The 19,902-nt window shown below is 37.2% G+C and overlaps 4 protein-coding genes across 4 annotated transcripts; 2 read left to right on the top strand and 2 right to left on the bottom strand.

The window, feature by feature from the left end:
- Nucleotides 1-11: 11 nt before the first annotated feature.
- On the bottom strand, nt 12-3,474 carry LOC141899838 (tetratricopeptide repeat protein 38-like). The gene is made up of 13 exons (XM_074786399.1): nt 3,346-3,474; nt 3,001-3,078; nt 2,533-2,614; nt 2,273-2,447; nt 1,965-2,138; nt 1,468-1,663; nt 1,325-1,384; nt 1,159-1,197; nt 969-1,047; nt 713-878; nt 463-622; nt 311-384; nt 12-238 (listed from the first exon to the last, which is right to left on the bottom strand). The coding sequence occupies exons 1-13, from the start codon at nt 3,370-3,372 to the stop codon at nt 139-141; spliced, it is 1,410 nt and encodes a 469-aa protein (XP_074642500.1). The 5' UTR covers nt 3,373-3,474; the 3' UTR covers nt 12-138.
- Nucleotides 3,475-3,496: 22 nt separating this feature from the next.
- On the top strand, nt 3,497-6,843 carry LOC141899837 (tetratricopeptide repeat protein 38-like). Its single transcript, XM_074786398.1, has 13 exons — nt 3,497-3,593; nt 3,739-3,816; nt 3,901-3,982; nt 4,049-4,220; nt 4,298-4,471; nt 4,576-4,771; nt 4,912-4,971; nt 5,054-5,092; nt 5,181-5,259; nt 5,335-5,500; nt 6,104-6,263; nt 6,347-6,420; nt 6,549-6,843. Exons 1-13 carry the CDS (start codon nt 3,567-3,569, stop codon nt 6,655-6,657), a joined length of 1,416 nt encoding a protein of 471 aa, XP_074642499.1. The 5' UTR covers nt 3,497-3,566; the 3' UTR covers nt 6,658-6,843.
- Nucleotides 6,844-6,988: 145 nt separating this feature from the next.
- On the bottom strand, nt 6,989-8,373 carry LOC141899057 (PI-PLC X domain-containing protein 3-like). Its single transcript, XM_074785210.1, has 3 exons — nt 8,292-8,373; nt 7,993-8,202; nt 6,989-7,806 (listed from the first exon to the last, which is right to left on the bottom strand). The coding sequence occupies exons 1-3, from the start codon at nt 8,371-8,373 to the stop codon at nt 6,989-6,991; spliced, it is 1,110 nt and encodes a 369-aa protein (XP_074641311.1).
- Nucleotides 8,374-9,296: 923 nt separating this feature from the next.
- LOC141900310 (scoloptoxin SSD14-like) lies at nt 9,297-19,873 on the top strand. The gene is made up of 12 exons (XM_074787140.1): nt 9,297-9,423; nt 15,772-16,074; nt 16,671-16,796; nt 16,887-16,981; nt 17,051-17,243; nt 17,394-17,557; nt 18,018-18,170; nt 18,383-18,522; nt 18,636-18,820; nt 19,055-19,301; nt 19,376-19,489; nt 19,573-19,873. Exons 1-12 carry the CDS (start codon nt 9,401-9,403, stop codon nt 19,720-19,722), a joined length of 1,893 nt encoding a protein of 630 aa, XP_074643241.1. The 5' UTR covers nt 9,297-9,400; the 3' UTR covers nt 19,723-19,873.
- Nucleotides 19,874-19,902: the final 29 nt, after the last annotated feature.

Genomic DNA, 19,902 nt, shown 5'->3' with positions numbered 1-19,902 from the left:
CAGGAAAAAAATATAAATTTTTATTTTAATCGAATATAATAAAGCTTATCAATTTCATCATAATCCTCAAAATAAACTGTGACTATGAATTAGGTGACTAATAAAGTGGCTATTAATATTGGTCTTGGCATGATTTCTTCAATGCTCATTGACAATGTGGTGACTTAAACTCTTCTGCAGAAGATTTTCTGTCATTTGGCAATTAGTTCTTATTGCTTTTCTCTCCATCAACAGTGACCTTCAAACAAGAGGAAGAAATGACAGATACATGATGGTGTTTTTTATACATGATAACACGTCTACAACTTACCTAGCAATCCTTTGGTGTTTAGGTTCTTTAGATCTTAAGCTTGCATGAATCAAAAACAGAGGCAAAACATCTCGCTAAAATGAAAAATCATTTTTATCAATAGACAGAAAACTCAAGTTTTTGCATCATATATTGCAGGAACTAAAATTTACTTGAGCACGACTGGCCCCTGCACCATGAAATTTGTATCTAATGGGGTAGATTAAATCAACAGCAGTAGCATAGTCCCCTTGATCATAGGCAAGTAGTGCTTTATAAAGTGGTAGTCCTATTTCGTTGGTTAAACGTTGCGTTGTCTCTAATGATTCATTGCTGAAAATAACAAAGTTCATTAACCTTAAAATCAAATACCAGTATATCAATGTGTGTGTATGAAAATGAACATATTTACTCATACGTTACCTTAGATAGTCATGCACAGATTTCATGAATTTTTCAGCTACATCTGGTTTTTTGGCTCCTATACATCCCATCAACAGATGGAAATCATTGAAAACTATCACATGGTCATCTAAATGTGGACGACAGAGTTCATAAGCTGTTTCCCATCGATCACCAACATTTACACCTAATTGTGATAACAAGTAAATCAAAACAGTTGATATTATATGAATATGTGTGTGACATGAATGAAAAAAGCAAAAGCCAAACCATTCACCTTCCATTTCTAGCCTAAAGAGTAAAGATGTAGCATCCAACATGTCCAACATTGAATCAGCTGTGGCCCTTTTAGAAACCTTAAAAAAATGTCATTGCCTCAGAGATTACAGAAACATTGAACATGCATCTCTAACACACAATAATTGGTTATGATACCAAACATGACTTTTATTCTCAGTTACCGGTACCTGTAGATCAAATATTCCAAGTGCCCCCTCATAGTCTTTCTAAAAAAAAAGTTTGAGTTTCAATTTTCCAAGCTGTCTTCAGTCTTTCAAGACAAGAAGAATTTTTGAAGAATCATGAATTGTTTTTAGTGAAGGTAATATGATTCAAGATTAATCAAAAACAAACCTTTTCAATACAGAACACAGCCCAGTGCCAGTAGAGGTGAGTTGCCAGTCCACAATATGCCTACAAATTGAAGGAATTTGTATCTTAACAAAACTTTGTAACCAACACTCTCAAGTCCAGATCATCATCCAATTTGTACTTACAGTCCAGTCATCCACTGTACCACTTAATGCATTGATGCCATCTTCAGTGCGTGAATCATTTTCATAGGTATGTATCAATGCATGAGTCGACCAGCCATCAAAGCGATTGTATGACAAGGCTTTCTTTGATAATATTTCTGCTTCTGCAAAGCGATTTGTCTCAGCAAGCCCAAATGCATAATAGCCCAACAAATTACTGAAATGTCACGGGTTTATTATAGAATGTCATTTCAAACATTGCAAAAAATGTGTACCGGTAATAAAAAAGTACCGGTATCTAAGAAATAGATTAAAATATTGAAGTGCAATGAAATTATTAAACAGCGGACATGAAATTTTTTACACAAAGTTCAAAATCCTTGACGAAAATCAATCCTAAGCCAGAACCATATACAAGAACTAGACCCATGACTAAGTTTATCAGCATAGAGCCAAGATAAGAGCATAGAGTCCCATCATGATAAGATATATATTTTGTACTTAATAGACCAACTTACGAATATAAAGGCATTGTATCATTCCAGTGAGGTAAAACACGAGCAGTGTTGTCTCTCATTTCCACAGATTTACCCAGGTAGAAATATGAAGCATGATTCAGCTTAATTGCTAGAACATCAGTTGGATGGTCGATAAGGATATCATCCCATACAGTTGTCGCATTTTCTATATAACTGTTCAAAACCAATTGCATTGATTGTATTAGGAATCATGATAAGCACTAAAAGTATCTGAGTTGTGTTCATTTCTCTTAGATTTCTCAATTATTTAGCTTACGATAGGACTTTTATACCAATAAAAATCTCACCCTTCTGACCACAGTTTTACAGCATTTACATGTTTTCTTTCTCTATCTGTGATGTTAGGGGATTTAGCAGCCAGTGAAACCATATACTCAATGTTCGACTTCATCACAGGATCAACTTTAGCTGATCTTCCAGTTCCCAAACAGTCTGATGCATTCTCCAGTACATAGGTCAAAACTGAAAGAAGCCTAAATAATGCATTCATTGTGCCATTCACCATAATAAAACAGCATGTATGATATTTAAAAATTTCATACAATACCAAAATTTGGATCTGCTTCTTTCATCTTCTTCAAACACGTTGGAAAATCACCCATAATAGGATCATCATATGATCCAACTGACTGAAAAATATAACATTTCCAATGAATTACAGACTTTTCTTCTAATGGCAAAGCCCAGAACCATGGGTTTGTCACGATAGCAGGGGGTCCGAATCAACGATTCGACCCAGTATCCTAGGTACCTATAAAAAAAGAAAAGGGAGCTAACTGGAGTGATGGCCGGGTCACGAAGAAGAGTGAAGTATAAGAATGCCAATTCTTGGATTGGAATACTAAATAATGTTATTCTCTTAAAGTTTATAGGTGGTAGGCCCTAATGGTCAATCTTTGATTTTGAACCCCAACTATCGTAACAAGCCCCTGAGCACAGAACTAATGTGAAAAGGGATTTATTGAATTCAGGTATCGAGGGGCCGGGGTAGACTATCATTTCATTGTGAGTTTACCTGAGCAATACAAGCATCATAAAGCTTCGCAACTTCATCATTGGTTGTTGAAAGAATGATACCTTGGTCTCTCCACGCCTAAAAGTGATAAAAAACGACATTGTCGAAAAAAGTTACATTTTGTCTTTGACCATTCGACATTGCATTATTGGCTGATTGGCCCTGCCTAGTCAGTAACCTGTCTGTGGTTTAGTTTCACGATCGGATATTTTCACAAACCTCAAGCCCATCCGATTATAAAAAACTTACCACCAACGACTAGGTAACTACTATATTATTAGGCCCTGCTCTGCCTGCCTCGAACTACTTTGTCTTTGTCAGATAATAGGTTAACAGCTTACTTACCGCACAATTTCTATAGTGGCTCAACATAGTCAAATTAAGGAAATCTGCAGAAAAAAACAAAAGAACTTTTAAAAAACTTGCTGCAGTCGGCAGTCGTAGCTAGGTCCGGCGCGGGTCGACTGACTTCCTGGTTTTTGGGTTTTCCCAAGTTTTCAGAACACTTCCGTGTTTCTTGTTTGAGCGAATTTCCAGATAGTCGGTACTCTATCGCCTCTCATAATATGCATAGACATTTTAGAGATTGCCAGGTAGGGTAAAATAGTAGTTTCATATTCAGTTTATGATGCCAGCTTCAGTTATGATAATTAAGCTCATGATGTTTCAACAAAAATGTATGCGGTTATCAAGTCAATTCAAATTCAAATAATCTTTATTTATTGGTAAATTTTTCAGGCTTGGCGCGATGAAGGACTACCACTATCGACAACGTCCAATGAAGCTGCCAAGATGTTTGATGCCAGTCTTACTCAGGTAAACCTGATCAATGATTTGAAAATCACATATACCTGTACCATACATAGATTGATACACAATTTCCATTCATTTCTTACACAGTATGTTAGCTGGTATGATGACCCTCAACTTGGTGGTTTAGAAAATACTCTAAAGAAACTGAAGGAAGCAGATCCTAGCTTCGGTAAGATGATTTCTGACTTCAGAACTAAATTTTGGTGGCTATTCTTTACCCAAAAATCTTTTTAAGTAATGGGACATGTTTTGGAAAATGGACTGACATGCATGGCGACTGGATTATCGGCTAAAGTAGATTTAGGTTTCAAGTCTTATATCGACTCCATGGTAACTCTTGCTGAAAAGTCAAACATCACTGAAAGGGAAAGGAAACATGTAAATGCTGTAAAACTTTGGACTGATGGGTAAGCTTCATTACTTTTCCTTGAATTTCTTAAACAAGATCTAAGTATTTATAGCTCTGGTCTGGATATTTTTTAAGATATTCAAATGAAGCTGCAGCAATTTGGGAAGACATATTAATTGAGCATCCTACTGATATGACGGCTATTAAGATGGCACATGACACATACTTCTACCTTGGAAAGCAGGCTGAAATGAGGGATTCCATTGCAAGGACTTTACCTCTTTGGAAACAGAATCAGCCATTATATGGGTATGTTTATATGAAAATGAAATATCCATTTGAAAATATTTTCCAACAGTAAATAGAATACTGGTACATAACTTAATTCGTCACTTCTTTTCCTTTATTTAAAGGTATCTATTCGGTATGCATTCTTTTGGGCTTGTGGAATCAAATTTTTATTCTGAAGCAGAAATTGCTGCCAAAAAAGGTTTGGAATTCAACAAAAACGATGCCTGGTCAACCCATGCCTTGTGTCATGTGTATGAGATGGAATGCCGACCAGATGAAGGAATTTCATTTGTGACTAGAACTATGAATGATTGGACAGTATGTAGGCTACATGTATAAAGATGCTGTTTGTCATGTTGCCAATCACAGAGCCCCCTTCAAAAGATCTATGTACCAAAGCCTCCAAATATCACTGAAGTGCTTGTCATTGTTTCTTAAACCTCATTGTGCTATTTTAGATTTGTGGTATGCTAGCTTGTCATAATTTCTGGCATTGGGCTGTTTTCTATCTAGAAAAGGTAAGAAATTGTTGAATGCTTGGAAATCTGAATCTTATTAGTTAGTAAGTTAGTCACGGCAGTTTTCCTATCGGTATTTCAGGGAGAAACAAACTCGGCTCTTAATCTTTATGATAACCAGGTAAATTAGCAAATTTGACTTGGTCGTCTGTTTATGGTTACGAAGATTTAATGTTGGATTTCACTGGACTATGGCTTCTTCTTTCTAGGTTGCTAAGAGAGTCAAATCAGGTGCCTTATTAGACATTGTTGATGCTTGTTCATTACTGTTTAGACTAGAAATGGAAGGTATGATCCTCCTGTCATAACAATTTGATAAAGGTTTAAGTTTTCATATTAAGAGTAAGGTATTCAATGTTACAGGTGTTGATGTTGGAAGTCGGTGGAATGATCTGTTTGAAATATGCCGTCCACATTTGGAGGATCATATCTTGGTATTCAATGACATTCATTTGTTGATGGCTTGTCTTGGTGCAAAGAAGAAAGATGTTGCAGATGTATTCATGGAATCGATTAAGAATTATGTTAGGTTTGTGCAGCATATTCAAGTTTATGAGTATAACCAGTTCATTACTTTTATCAGCCCACTTGGTCCACCAGGCTATTGCATATTCACTTTTCATCCGTCAATCAATTTATTTTGGGAAGTTTGGAAGATGCTACCCTAGATAAATCTGCAGCCCACAAACTGGCCCCCAATCAGATTCAAAATGGCCGACTGGTAGCCATTTAAATTGCCACTTATTGCACATTTTTGAAGTTTGTAAGGGTTTTTTGATATGACAATTTTTACACAATTGGCAACCATCTTAGTGTCATTCGTCCTCATGCAAGTTTTTTTTGGAGGAAAATACCAACAGGTTTTTACTTAGTATAAGTTCAGAAGGGGCATTGAATAGTGGAATGAAATGTGTTTCCATATGTCGGTACCTATGCTTAATTTGAAATTACTATAAATTGCAAAACTCTAGTTCATGGCATGTTTGTGGTGAGTTTCAAGCTTATTGATTACTGTATCATTTGCTTACAGGGGCTTTTAATAATGAAATTTTCAGATTGTCAAACATTATACCAAGTGGGCATGGTGATCTTGGACCCCTAGTTGTGCATGAATTTCATCTTTGTTTTAAAGTAATAACTTATCAGAAACAAACAAACGCATCACCCATGAAGTTGGACAGCAGATGTTCGAAGCTTTTCAAGCATACGATGAAGGAAACTTTGAGAAAGCAGTTGAGCTGTTTAACCCCATAAGATACAGAATTGTAGAAATTGGTGGTAGCAATGCGCAGGTATAATCAGTGTCCTTTCCTTGGCTTTCTGCAATACATGTATTTGTCTGCGATTTACCGGTTATTCGTTTAATTCGTTTCAGAGAGATATCTTTAACCTCTTTCTTATCCATTCCTGTTTGAAATCAAGCAATAAAAAGCACCATGCCTTGGCCAGGTAAGGACTGAAATCCATTTTCTTAGGGGAACCCAGGCTCTTAAACCTGAAAGTACCATAGCCATACAACATTAGTTATACATAAATGAAGGTTTTGTCGTTCATAAAAACGTATAATCCTATTACAGAACACTTTTGTTGGAAAGAAAATCACTAAGACCCAATTCTCCAATGACAGAGCGCCTCATCGGACAATCCTTGCAAAAGCATTATCTTGGAGAAGGTCACATGATTTGAAAGATATACCGTAGAGAGAATATTTATCAAGCTTTTAGCAAAATATTTACACTATTGTTTTTTTTCTAGACACATTTGTACCTTTATGATATGAAATATCAGCATCTGATTTATGAAATATCAGCATCGATTTGTTGAGAATTAATATTTTCAGCTTCGCACTAAAAATATATATACATTCTATTAGCATTTTGTTGTGTTTTTACTGAATTTGTTTGTTAACTTGATATTTTCAAATACATATATATATATGACCATCTCTAAGGTTCTGAATGCTGGAATCCGCATCTTGTTAAATTTGAACTTATGATATACACATTGATTTACTACTTTATTCGTAATTTTTAGCAATAATGACATTAACAATACCAGCGTATTCGACGTAATCAACCATTACGATGTTCAAGTTCTTTTTTCCATTGAGCCACTGCGCAAGAAGAGCATTCGACCGTTTACCGTACGTCTTCAAGGATGCACATTTAAACTTCAGACATGTAGCAATTGCATCCGGTTTGAACTGCATAACCGCTTGAAGGACGTGCAACCGCTGGTTGGTTCTCGTTTGTAACGATTGGTCCATAAATTTTACCAAATCTCCCGGTTTATTGATACTTTTGAACGGATTGTCCAAGTATAATCTCGGGTGACAGAATCTGCCCATATAGATGACGAGAACTTGTCTCCCAGCTGCCAAGATATCTTCCAAAGAAGACCTATTTGGGTCGAATATGTTGCACGGGACGATTTTGTCACCTAACACACCATTTATCAAAGAAACATGTTCCTCATGCCTCTGAGGAGATATCTCGTGGAACCTTTGGTAAAAAAGAATTACCACTTCTCGCGGGTGCGTATCGAGAAAGTTTTTCACGTGATGGAGCTTTTGTATAGATGGGCCGCCGTACAGACCGTGGGCGGCATAGAAATCCAAGGGCGCATTGTCGCGCGGTTTTCCAAAAATGGTCCTGATATCGAAATACCGTATTCCTAGCTGTAGCTGTTGCATCACATTCATATCTTGCGTTACCGACATATCCCTGACGATCGGTCTAACAAGCTTCATCCATCTTTCCGCAGCTCCGTATTCACCTGGTACAAAATTATTTCCGGATTTTACTTCATGATCGATTGTGAACGAATTGTGGGACCCTGGAAGAGAAGCGGTAAATAGGCTAAATTCAGCCGACTTGGGACAAATCTCGGCGTCAATTGCATCAATAGCTAATTGTCTTCGATAAAAAAGCGATTTGATCGATATCAAAGATTCTTTTTTCGTAATAGATCACTTAGGAAATTCCAGTCAATACAACAATATTGTTACCGCTATAGATTTACCCGGTATTACTAAATTCTTTAATGGGCGCCGTCGAATGTGCTCTGGTAGGTTGGTCATCCAGTATTCTTGACACGTAAATGATTTTTTGACGTTCTTGATATCAATCTCAAAAAATTCCTCAAACCAGCTCTTAACGGGACCTTCGAAAACGTCTTTCACTTTGTTAAACGCATTCTCGACATCTTTTACGAAAAATCTTTTACCCCGGTCTGTAAGATATTAATGGAATCCCAGGTATACGGGAAACGGCTCAATGCAAGGATCTCAATATCAGAGCTTAAGAATGAATCGTACTTACTTGGACAAATGTTTACGTTGACTTGACCATCGACAGTAACGGCAAGTATCGTTGCACAGACGAACGGAAAAATTCCGATCATTTTTTATCAAAGAAGCTGTATAAACAAGAGAGAAAAACTGACAAAACATATATACATGAGAACTTCAAAGTTTTAGAGAATAGCTGAAATGCTGGTTAAGCAGCAGCAGTAGCAAGATTCATTCAATGATTACTCTAAGATTTCATATGTTATACGTGGCCTTTTCCCATGGTAAGAAATGAATTTCAACAGTTAACAAGAGTAACCTTTTTAAGAATATTCCTCCGATTTGCAATGATATGAAATGTGAGTTAAGAATTAGGCGCCTTAAATGCAAATCTCCATGTTTTAACGCTGATAGCTTATCGACATCTGCTGCAGACCGAGTTTTCTCATGTCAAAATGATATTTTTAGTCTTATTAATGATGATATTGAACATGATAATGACGAGTGATGAAAAAATACACCGAAACAGTTTATGTGAATTTTAACTGTATTGTATGTACTTTCAAAAAGAAACGACTGTATGAAAGGGCTAATGTTAATTATGGGAATTCTTTTAACAATTCAATTACATATCAGTAATAAGCCAAGATGCCTCCTATTCGATACTTAGTTATCTTCCATGAAAAAAATCATGCTAATATCAGGGACGGATCTCGGGTCTGAATCAAAGTGGAGTGCACCCCTAAAATAGGGTCATACAAAAGGGCATCTCGGAAGAAAGCTCATCGGAAATCGTAAACTCATCATTTCAGAGGACAAGCATATGTATTTAAACTTTTTGAGGTATCATTTACATACGTGGAATTTCAGGGAAACTTGACATTTTCCTTCCCTTGGATCCGCCCCTGACATGTATGCCAAAATACAATAAAAGATGGGGTGGTTACTGCGGAAACGGGTACACGCGTTTACGGTTTTATGTAGCGATGCCACCGAACACTGCTGAGTATCACAGTCCTCATCGCCACGTTTAATAGTTTGACATCAGAAAACTGCCGTAAGCCTCTAAGCATCCACAGGTGATAATAATATGTCGTTTATTGCAAAGCTTTACAACAAAGCTTATTAGTTGCCGAAGAAATGCCGAGGGATGGACCTAAAAGGTAAGATTTTAAGTTAAGGATGAAAGTAAACATCAATTCTAAGTTGTTTATAAACTAGACTGAAAATAGATGTAGGAGCCGTATTTGAATTCTTGTCGCTTCTAAAGGCCTTTTCGCATTTTCGAACCATATTGTTATGATGAAAAACTATCACCAGAAATGTTTTTCTGACGTTAAATATTCTATATATACAAACCAGTCGATAGCACTGCCATTTCAAAAATATTACCCATCATCTATTTTTAATTTTATGACATGAAAGCCAAATGCGTACGTACTTACGTAGGATTTGTATGTAAACATATTATCGGTTGCGTTATGTTGAAAAGCGATAAGAAGGGAAGTTTAGATTCTGAATCGATTAAATGCAAGGCGGCATTGATTTTTGACATTGAACCGAGCCAAGTAAGAATTCATTTTTGTCACAAAAGCTATTGGCAGAATGAAAAAATAAATTTAACGATATAGAAATAAAACGGAGGACATGGTTTTCATCTGCCTTATTGTCCTTTGAATTAAGATAATATGGCAGCCACGTATTTGTATAACAAATCAATGAAAATAGACTGACAACCTGAGGTGATCTTTCATAACGAACGTATATAGATTGTTGAAAATATACGCATTGTGATGGAGAACATGGGAGTTGTTCGAATTATAGATATATGTTCGTATGCTAAAAGAGGATCTCTCCATTTTCTAACGGAGTTGGGCGTTTTGAAATGTGGTAAGATATCGGTTATGCTTGTCGTACGAACTATTGCTTTCGATTTCACATTGCCTCCCATTGTATCTGAAACAAAAATTACTTGTCAAATCATAATATTTCGAATTAAACACATTTTTTTCTGAAGTCTTGTGAGTATTCATGATTCTATCGGTGTGTATATCACGATTGAAGTCATGTGTCAGCTCGTAGACCTAGCTCATTATGAATTTGACGGCGGATTCAAGCCATATCTGATGTACGTATGAAATACATAGGCCTCCACTATTATCGTATATCATAAATGATAAGAATCATCACTGTAATAATGACTGCTAGCGTGTCATTAAGAAAGCATACTTTTGCTTGTGAACTGTCATTGAAAATACTGTAAGTTCCACCGTTCACGTCTCTCCGGATGATCGCATGACAAACCGCAATGATTTCCGGTAATCTTGGCGCTCTTTGATAATGGTTTTGCCGATATGTCTGTCAGCTCTATTAATTACCTCGTCAACAAAACGTAATTCAGAAACGAATGCCGTCAAAATGTTACATATATGCAAGGATCGCGTTTTGTGCAGAAATCTTTTTTTTACGTTTGACTAGTGAGTGTAGATTTCGGACTCGAAATTCAGCACGATACTCGGTAAACTCGTTTTTCATTTCGATTTGTCCATGAGCTCTGAAAAATTGTAACGACAAAAGCTCGTGTCAAAATAGTTTACAAAAAGCATCATTTTATTGATTCTGTAAAATGGTTTTACACCGAATTAACAGCCATTCATAAAGTGAATTGAGTGTATGCTTGAGGTTTATGTAAATATATCAGTTATCAATTATGATACTGCCATCAAATAACCACAGACAAATGTAATGGTGGTAAATAATCAAACAGAAACCATGTTGGGATCTCTATAATCTATATGTTGGTGATTTCCAATTCTGATCGATAATTTCATGTTGAAATTGAAGAAAAGTTAATAGCTCTGTGCATTTATCTTTGAGTTCTTATGGTGGTAACTGAAAAAGATAAGTCACGGACTTGTGATTAGCAATTCAACCAGAATCGAAATTCTACGTGTATTTGATACGGTTTTCGTGTTTAACGCCATGATTATCATTTTTCACGTTGAATTGTAAGCACCCAAATCGCGAGACTTTCTGAAGATCATGTGTGACTTATGACGAAAAAAATGTGCAGGTTCATAGGTTCCGGTTTTGCGATTTTATGCCGCACTTGGTCGACATGTCTTCGATAAGAAAATGTCTACCAAAAGAAAACCATCGCTGATTATATGATTGTTATCACCATCAGTCGTCCCTATTACTGCTACCATCATCAGCGATGATATTATTCACTTCATCATTCCAGTAAGATTGTTGATTCGCTTTCTCACATTCACAATTCTTGTCGCTATATATGCCGGTATAACGGACGAGACAGGTAATATCCATGCGTCGCAAGAACAAATAAGATTTTACAGCAAAGTATAGGAATTTGTTTGACACCGCGACTGGGAGAGTAGTTTGTTTTAATGTTTTTTCTTAAATAATTCAGAAGGTTATACAATTACAATCGTTCTGTGTCTAAAATATTCCTCTAAATTGCTTTTGCCGTCGATAGATTAGGTTTTCTACAGGATGACTGGAGAATACATTCGTGCACGTTCAAAAACCCGGAGAAACACACGACCAAAGATTCACGGATGGTTAACCCGTTAATTTGGAAAAAGTGTCTTATCATTCGCGAGCACCTGTTAACATAAAAAAAACCCAGAATACACAAAGGATTTCATTTCGAGCCAAATTCTGAAGACAGGAACCCAATTAAAATTGGAAGTGCAGTGCCACGTACGGGAATCCCGTTTAGGAGGCAATTAGGAGAACATGTCTTACATGGAAACGAAGTCGTACACCTGGGGGATACCGCTTTGAATCAACTGCATCTCGAAATAATGAGGTTCATTATGGCAAAGGATTGTTGTCTGTATTATCCGAAAAGATTTAAATTCTGTTGCTGCCCGTTCCCTTTCATGCCTTGAATGTTTTATACGATTACACTTGAACTGATATGTCAACATCATATTTCCTTATGTATTTCTTTCTTGTATCAAATATTATGCATGTTTGTCACAGGCAATGTCACCGCACTGCCCGCATCTATTCTCGGTAAATAATGGACGACCGCAGCTAATCAAAGGTCCACAGCTCGCTGAATGGAAAAAGATTACCCCTGAGAAAACGTATGTCCCACGAACGACGAGAAATGACGATAACACTGGAATAATTTACGATTTAATAAAGACAAAATTATCTACGTGAAAGCGGTTTTTTGCGCACGATATTATTTCTGAGTCTCTCATTCTTCAGAGACCATGTATATGATAATTGAAATCGGCGGGCTATATATTTTTTATTCCGTTTTTTATCTGTTTCATGTAATGTTATACAAATCATGTTTGATTAACCATCGGTAAAGGTTCAGGGTGTTTCTGGATCAATATGGGATCCCTCATCTCAGTCTATCCGCATTATTAGTGATTTATGAACTGTTATACCGGTAGTTATAATTACGTGGGTGGAAAAACAATTGAGTCTTTGATTCATAACATTCTGCATAATCAGACAGATGCGGACTTGAATCAGATCTCAACCTTCACCGAGCTTTATTCATCGATGTTAGTCGATCATTGTTGCTCCTACGTATCAGGCGACATTTAACATTCATATTGTGGGAATTACAAATACGTGTAGTTATGATTTAGGACCTTTCATCGCGTAATGGCCAGCGGAGCTTATCAAAGTTATGGCAAATCACACTTTAATTTTCATGCGTTCGTAGTACTAACTTCAACACGCAACACCTAGCTAGCAATGAATTAGATTTTGGTTGTTCCATCATCGGAAATCTAAGATGATCTATACTTATTGACTATTCGACTAAATATGATGAAGCATTTTAAGAAATGCATAGCACATTGTTCCATCACGGCTTCATTTATTTTCATTGATACATCAATCGCTACTAGTTTCTCTTCGATTTTAGTATCATATTGCGCGCGTATGCATCCAATTTCTTTCTTTATCTGCGACTAGAGAAAGAGAGAGAGAAAGAAAGAGAGAGGGGGATTATGGCATCGTTCGTGTTCAGTTGTTACATGTACGGCTCGAAAAAAAATCAAACACAAACCCGCGTCGAACGTGAGATAAAGCTTTCCGCGAATACGTTGCGAATTAACCATTAACCATCATAATGACAGACAATCAGCGATCTCGTTGGTAAATTGATTAATCATTGATATCATAAATGTCAGGAATAATTCTCTTGTCGTGATCTATTAGATATCACGAAGAAGTTCATACTGTTGCAACTCCCCTTTATTAAGAAAGGATGCATTACTGACTTTACATTTCTGGATCGTGAATATATATAAATTATCACAATTATGGTTTCCTCACTTGGTCGGTTTCGGTGTAATTACTATTTGAGGTTTCATTCAGTGACTTAATCACTTCACTGGTATCGATATTGAAACTCGAACATGAATGTAATCAAAGACTCCCTTGATTTCTTGGCTATGTACATGCTTGGAGTAATCATTTGAAATGATTACTCCAAGGTACATGCATGTGAGCTAAATCGACGTGCGCAATGTATCTTAAAACTGATGGGTGTGACTTCGTATTAATTCTTGGAGTAAGCACTTGACAAATGAGATTAATTCAAAACAGAATCCATTTATCACTAGAATAATACTTATACGTCATAACCCCGAGCTATTTGCTACAGTGATCGATGCTTTCATTTGTGAACGCATGGATGACGATTACATTTCAACAATGCCTTGTCACGGCACTTCTGCAGACGATGAAAATTTGCTGTCGGTACGGTCGAAGATTTTGGACCACAGTCCTTGGTATGACAAAATGCGCTTACGGGTGACTTCGGACACCGGTGGGTGAGGCAGTCACACTCGCGACGATTCGATCTCAAAACCTGTCTCGAGACGATCACCCTGCTAAGTCAGCCACGCTGACCGGATTGAACAATGTTGCGCTCGACCATGGACTCTACGGGTGTACTCTTTTATGACCTCCGAGGACATGTCCATCCGATATCTCCGGTTGGCTCCACACAAAATCCGAATCACACCACCTCGACAGAAAGGAGGTTTTGGAATCTCCAAAAAGTCACGTGACCAATAAAAGAGTACGATTGGAGGCAAACGGAATCTCCGGTTTAATGAATGAGTACACCCAGAGTCCATGGCTTGAACAAACCATGTATATTGTATTCATTCGTACAAACGAGAGGCGGGAATATCCGATGATACCATTCATCTGGGAAAGGAAACTTTGACATTATGGGAGGAAATTATGAAGCCATCTATATCATAAAGTTAAAGCTACCCAGACATCTACCATATTCATCACATCATACATGTTTTCTATTTAACAAAGTAACACATTCGTTAATAGTAAATTTAGTGTCAAAAAGCTCATCGTATGTTGTGATACGACATGCAATTAACATATATACCATTTACCAAGTATTCGATGATAAAATGAATTATCCGAGTACTACGAAAATTGCACCAAACCGACCGTATATGCGTATTCATAAGTGTCATAATACTGATGGTTTTCTTAATCAAATATTGTAACGATCGAGTGGAATTATATCAACACATCATGTAAAAGCCTATGTGATTATTATACGTGTAGGTTCTAGATAAACAATAACTGTGCAGGACGCAACACATATATTTAATAGGCCTATATATTTTTTAAGTTTAGTCGGATCCGCATTTCATGTATGTTCTGTGATAGGATTCGGTGTTCGGGCCGAAAGTATGAATGATGAATACATCGGCAATGGATTCGACGTTATCGCCCAAGTTGAGCACGTCACTTTAACTTTTATAATCATTGAATTCGCTCTCGCACATGTCAACATGTATCCTTATCTCTTATATGTTTCCGTTCAATTTCAATACAGCATAATTCAATTTCAATCCCACTATCAGCCTATGGGTAATAAATCTTGCTGTCGTCTGTAAATCAAATAATCCAAGATCCTGATATAGCTTGGCACCAAGTTAAAAATCTTAAAACCCTTCAAAACATTAATCAAATTGAAATGTATTCACGCATTGCTATCGATATCATTTTGACACAGAAACTTTCAATTAAAATCCATTCTACCATGTCGTCAAGCGAGCATGTCAATCGTCTGTACTTTTTTGTCCCTGTTCTTTCGGGGAAACATCATTTGACATTTGTGTGAAAACGCTTCGATTCTTGACGAAATTAATGCTCTCTGATACTGGATTTTTAAAAACTCGAACGGCAATTGTCTTGTTTCTAAATACCGTTTCATAGAAACCTTTTCATCTCGATCGTGAAGCTCCTTCCCGCTTGGTACAAATCACAAGACCCTAGGTTAGAAAAACTGAATAAACATTAGATCAGAAATTCAATTCAAGAAATCGACTTCAATCAAAGCATTCGGTATTTCATTTATTCCGAACTCGTGTTGTTTTTCTGTGTTTCGCACGAATTGAAATCACAATTCCATTCTCTTCACGCATATTCACGATACATGTTGCCTATTGTGTTTCCATCGTTGTGTCTTGTAGGAAAATATCATACGCCATACAACCTAGTACAACTTCCTCTTATAGTCGCAGTCGTCGAGTGCCTCAATTGGTCGGTCTAGGGGCCTTCATCGTGGGCGCCCTCATCATCACCGTCGGGCTCGTATTCGGCATCGGACCGTCAGATGAATTCGGAGCGAGCAATGCCACAGATGTTGGGGATTCTTTCAGTTACCAGGATGAGTTACATCGATACGCAGAATCGCGAACTTGTCAAGACGGGACGGTCAATTATAGATTTGCAATTGTTTCGACTAACTCAAAAATCTGTTCAACAGTTGGAACGTAAGTAATATACATTATAATGATAGAAACCCTGTGCCGTCGGTTGTCTGGTGTTGGCTCTATGGTTACATTTAATTTACAAGCGTTGGTTGCAGCGTATAATTAATTGCCAGGAAAGCGATAAACATAGTGTTGGACACCACTATTCGTTTAGACACTAATAGGCTTTTAATTTGAATTGAACACATTCGGAAGACATACATCAGGAAATCAATTACAGAACGATGTGGTGAATTCTCTGATTGCTATTGGGGTAACAAAAAGATATCTCAAACACAAATGTTTAGAAGCCTATATGAAATGAGTTCGGTCATTAAACTCTTCTCAATTCGAAAATAATTGTGACTGATTGATATCAATGTACCTCGCACTTGTTCTATAGACAAACACAGCAGATAAATAGCATAAATTATGTCTTCTGTTTGTTCGTTATCATTCGGTTTCTTTTAGTTATTATTATCATATACAAATCTTGCTTTGGGTATCTCTCTCCGAACTCATACCTATATTTCCAAATCCATTTACCCAAGATATTATTTTTGAATTTTTGATATCACCCCGTGGTATCTGACATAATCCATATCTATACTTTCTAGTGAAATAATGGCCAGAAAACGCGGGTCTGCCATAGACGCAGCTATAGCAACGTTGTTATGTTTGGGAATAGCGAACCCACAGAGTTCTGGTATTGGCGCCGGATTTCTAATGACTTATTACAGAAAGTAAGCCCTTGAAAGGTGTTTACGTATTTCACATTTGAAAGAATAACAACAACATAACGGTTGTCTGATTCTTTTTTTTATTTCATGGAGATCGGACAACAAAGTATACACGCTTGACGCTAGAGAAACGGCATCTGTTTTGAACCGAAGTCTACTGCTTTCCAATCCGAGGATTCTATCAACAGGTACTAAACTCATAGCGGCGATTTCAACACACGTTCTAGGACCGGCTTAACGGAAATATTTGTTTATAGGTGGTATGTCAATCGGGGTACCCGGTGAACTGAGAGGTTACCGCCAGGCGCACGAACGCTTCGGGCGTTTGACCTGGAAAGAACTGTTCAATCCTGTGCTGAAAATTGCCGAAGAAGGAATTAAAATCGGCGCCCATTTGTACAAATCTATGAAAGATGTCCAATGCGCCATCGAACAAAATCCATCATTTGGGTAAGATCGATATTTCAATCGAAAAAAGTTTGGAGTTCAAAGTTAAGTTTAGTATATGTTTTTGTTTTCTTTGCACGAAATCTTGTTGTTTCAACATTGTTTAAAAATATATATGGTTGTGATAACATCTGAGATCCTATTTCTGTAAAGCATCGACTTCATCAATCCAATGACTGGTCGTCTGAGAGAAGAAGGCGACAGATTGCTGAGGAATCGTTTCCTGAACACGTTGAGAACAATTGCGAATGCCGGAGATTCGGTATTCTATGATGGGCCATTAACAGACGATATTGTCGACGACGTGAATTCCGCAGGTAAGGAGTTTTCTGGTAGACTATACTTTATGATGCTGATACATAATATCAAAGATTGTTGAATTGTTGGTCCGATGGATACGTACATCCTGTACGTATCATCGAAATAAAAATTTGATTATGACATTTTTAAGTTTGGGATTATGATAAGCTACCGCCACATATTGATTTGTAGTCTATCGTCGGCCAACGACCATTGGCCAGGAATGCATTTCTGGATACAGCCGATAATTTGTACAATGAAGCATCCATTTTTATTTTGTAATTTTTCTATTCAGCCTATATTGTTTCGACTGCTGCCGAGTGATAAAAGAACATAACATTTTGTTGAATTAATTCGCTCATCGATCATTATTTGGCGCCAGACTAGAATATCGCCAAGCACTGTGGTGATGATTATTAATCAAAGCTTTTTTTACGGCAGATGATATGATAGTTATGGTGGATTTTTTCCATGCAGGTGGCAATATTACAAGAAAAGACTTGGAAAACTACAAAGCTGTTTGGCGAGATCCGATAAAGGCTCAGGTCAACGGTGGATCGCATACTCTTTATACTACCTCGTCACCGAGTGTAGGACCTGCTCTTGTTCTTGGTATAAACCTTTTAGAGGGTAGGTGATCTAATCAGCCAAACCCAGCTATTTTCATCCTCTCTTGACTAAACATAGATAATTCGTTTAGAAATTTACCTTCTAAAGGACGAGCAGTTCTCCTTAGGCATGCATGTAATTGATTGATATCGTTAAAAGAAATTGCGCGCAATCGTGAGAGGAAATCGTACGTTTTAGTCGTTGCTTCGCGACACTTTTCTTCGTATTTCAAGCGTTCAACATGAGTCGTGACTTATTCGAGGGCCCGCAGACAGTTCGCACGTACCACAATATGGTCGAGATTCTGCGACAAGTAAAAGCACATACGCAAGAAATAGGCGACCCTGATAGCGAAACAGAATCATATACAGCGGTAGAATAATCTGTTTTATCAACTTCAAAATATATCAACAAAAAATATTTGACAATGAATAAAATGAAATATATATGTGCTGTTTGTATTATCTACGGTATCATAAACATCAGTTACAGGAAATGCTGACATCGTTAGCGTACGCCGTTCAGGTCCAGAAGTCTCGCATATCCGCTTCGCCCGCTGACGAAAAAGATTTCGATAAATTCCAAGATTCTAGACCGACTGCTGTAAGCCATGTTAATATCATCAGTCCCGAGGGGGATGTCGTGTCCGTATCTACGTCATTATCATCCACGTAAGTGTCAACGATGGGGAACACATTCTTTCAATTTACCAAGTACAGTCAAGTTATAACGCCATCCTTTTTATTGCCACTGCTCGCTTTTCAATCTAAGCCCTAATTCTATGAAAATAACATTCTTTATAACGCTAAATCTGTTATAACGCCATATTTTCATCGGTCCCAAAGGTGGCGTTATTAAAGACTTTTGCTGTAATATACAAAATCCAATGATGTTGTTTAATGTAGATTTGGTTCCCGAGTTGTCGGATCAAAAACTGGCATTATATTCAACAACGCGCTGAGTGCCTTTTACCAGCCTAAAGAAACAAAGTTCGGCGCAAATCGCAGTTCACTGGACACGTCGAAAAATCGGTACTCCGCGGGACGTAGGGCCTTGTCGCAGATGTGCCCGGTGATACTTGTTGACAATAATAGCGATCGGAAATTAGCGCTGGGTGCGGTTGGTGACCATATCCTAGCTGTGCAAACTCAGGTAGCCTTTTTGAATTTTGATTTCGGAAATGAGGAAACAAGATCGGATATTATGTCGATCATTTTTGTTACTAGGTGTTGATGAGACACATATTTCTAAATGAGGCACTGGAGACCGCTATAACGCAACCAAGAGTGTATGCCGCCATAAATCCATCAAAAGTTTATTACGTGAAAAAAACACCTCCAGTAAGTGATAGATATGTAATATCATAAGAGTACCTGTAATTCTTTATTATTCTAGAATGTCTCAGTTTTCATATTTATTTCAGATTGTGTCGCATGGGCTTCGTATATTGGGTCATACAATGACTCGTATTTGGCACGACGAATCATCTGCACTGGGGACGGTGTTTGTAAATATATCCCTTGTCAAAGCCGTAGTTGAAAAAAATAAAGGATATTGTATCGATGGTTACTAAAACCAAAGAAATAAATGATAAGAACTGATACTCGAATTCCTGATCTGATTGTTTTTACTATCAGTGTATTAAAAGAATATAATGAGCCAAATCGTTATAGCAGAGGGTTGACTGTGATATTTTTGTATTTTTCTTACTCTCAATAAATATTTTGTCGATGTTGTCGAAGTGTTTTATTTT

This window comes from Tubulanus polymorphus, chromosome 2 (genome assembly GCF_964204645.1).
Source record: "Tubulanus polymorphus chromosome 2, tnTubPoly1.2, whole genome shotgun sequence".
NCBI lineage: Eukaryota > Metazoa > Nemertea > Palaeonemertea > Tubulaniformes > Tubulanidae > Tubulanus > Tubulanus polymorphus.
Note: the sequence above shows the minus strand (reverse complement) of the source record. Positions and strands in the feature narration are given on the sequence as shown.

Excerpts from the sequence above, each read along its gene's own strand:
- LOC141899838 (XM_074786399.1), bottom strand. The coding sequence starts at position 3,372 with ATGTTGAGCCACTATAGAAATTGTGCG. Across the intron at positions 2,448-2,532 it reads AGAAGCAGATCCAAATTTTG|TTTTGACCTATGTACTGGAG; the intron begins GTATTGTATGAA and ends GGCTTCTTTCAG. Across the intron at positions 1,664-1,964 it reads GATACAATGCCTTTATATTC|TAATTTGTTGGGCTATTATG; the intron begins GTAAGTTGGTCT and ends GTGACATTTCAG.
- LOC141899837 (XM_074786398.1), top strand. The coding sequence starts at position 3,567 with ATGCATAGACATTTTAGAGATTGCCAG. Across the intron at positions 6,264-6,346 it reads TTGGTGGTAGCAATGCGCAG|AGAGATATCTTTAACCTCTT; the intron begins GTATAATCAGTG and ends AATTCGTTTCAG. Across the intron at positions 6,421-6,548 it reads AAGCACCATGCCTTGGCCAG|AACACTTTTGTTGGAAAGAA; the intron begins GTAAGGACTGAA and ends ATCCTATTACAG.
- LOC141899057 (XM_074785210.1), bottom strand. The coding sequence starts at position 8,373 with ATGATCGGAATTTTTCCGTTCGTCTGTGCAACGATACTTGCCGTTACT. Across the intron at positions 8,203-8,291 it reads CAACGTAAACATTTGTCCAA|ACCGGGGTAAAAGATTTTTC; the intron begins GTAAGTACGATT and ends AATATCTTACAG. Across the intron at positions 7,807-7,992 it reads AAAGAATTTAGTAATACCGG|GGTCCCACAATTCGTTCACA; the intron begins GTAAATCTATAG and ends CTTCTCTTCCAG.
- LOC141900310 (XM_074787140.1), top strand. The coding sequence starts at position 9,401 with ATGCCGAGGGATGGACCTAAAAG. Across the intron at positions 16,075-16,670 it reads ATCTGTTCAACAGTTGGAAC|TGAAATAATGGCCAGAAAAC; the intron begins GTAAGTAATATA and ends TATACTTTCTAG. Across the intron at positions 17,558-18,017 it reads CGACGACGTGAATTCCGCAG|GTGGCAATATTACAAGAAAA; the intron begins GTAAGGAGTTTT and ends TTTTCCATGCAG.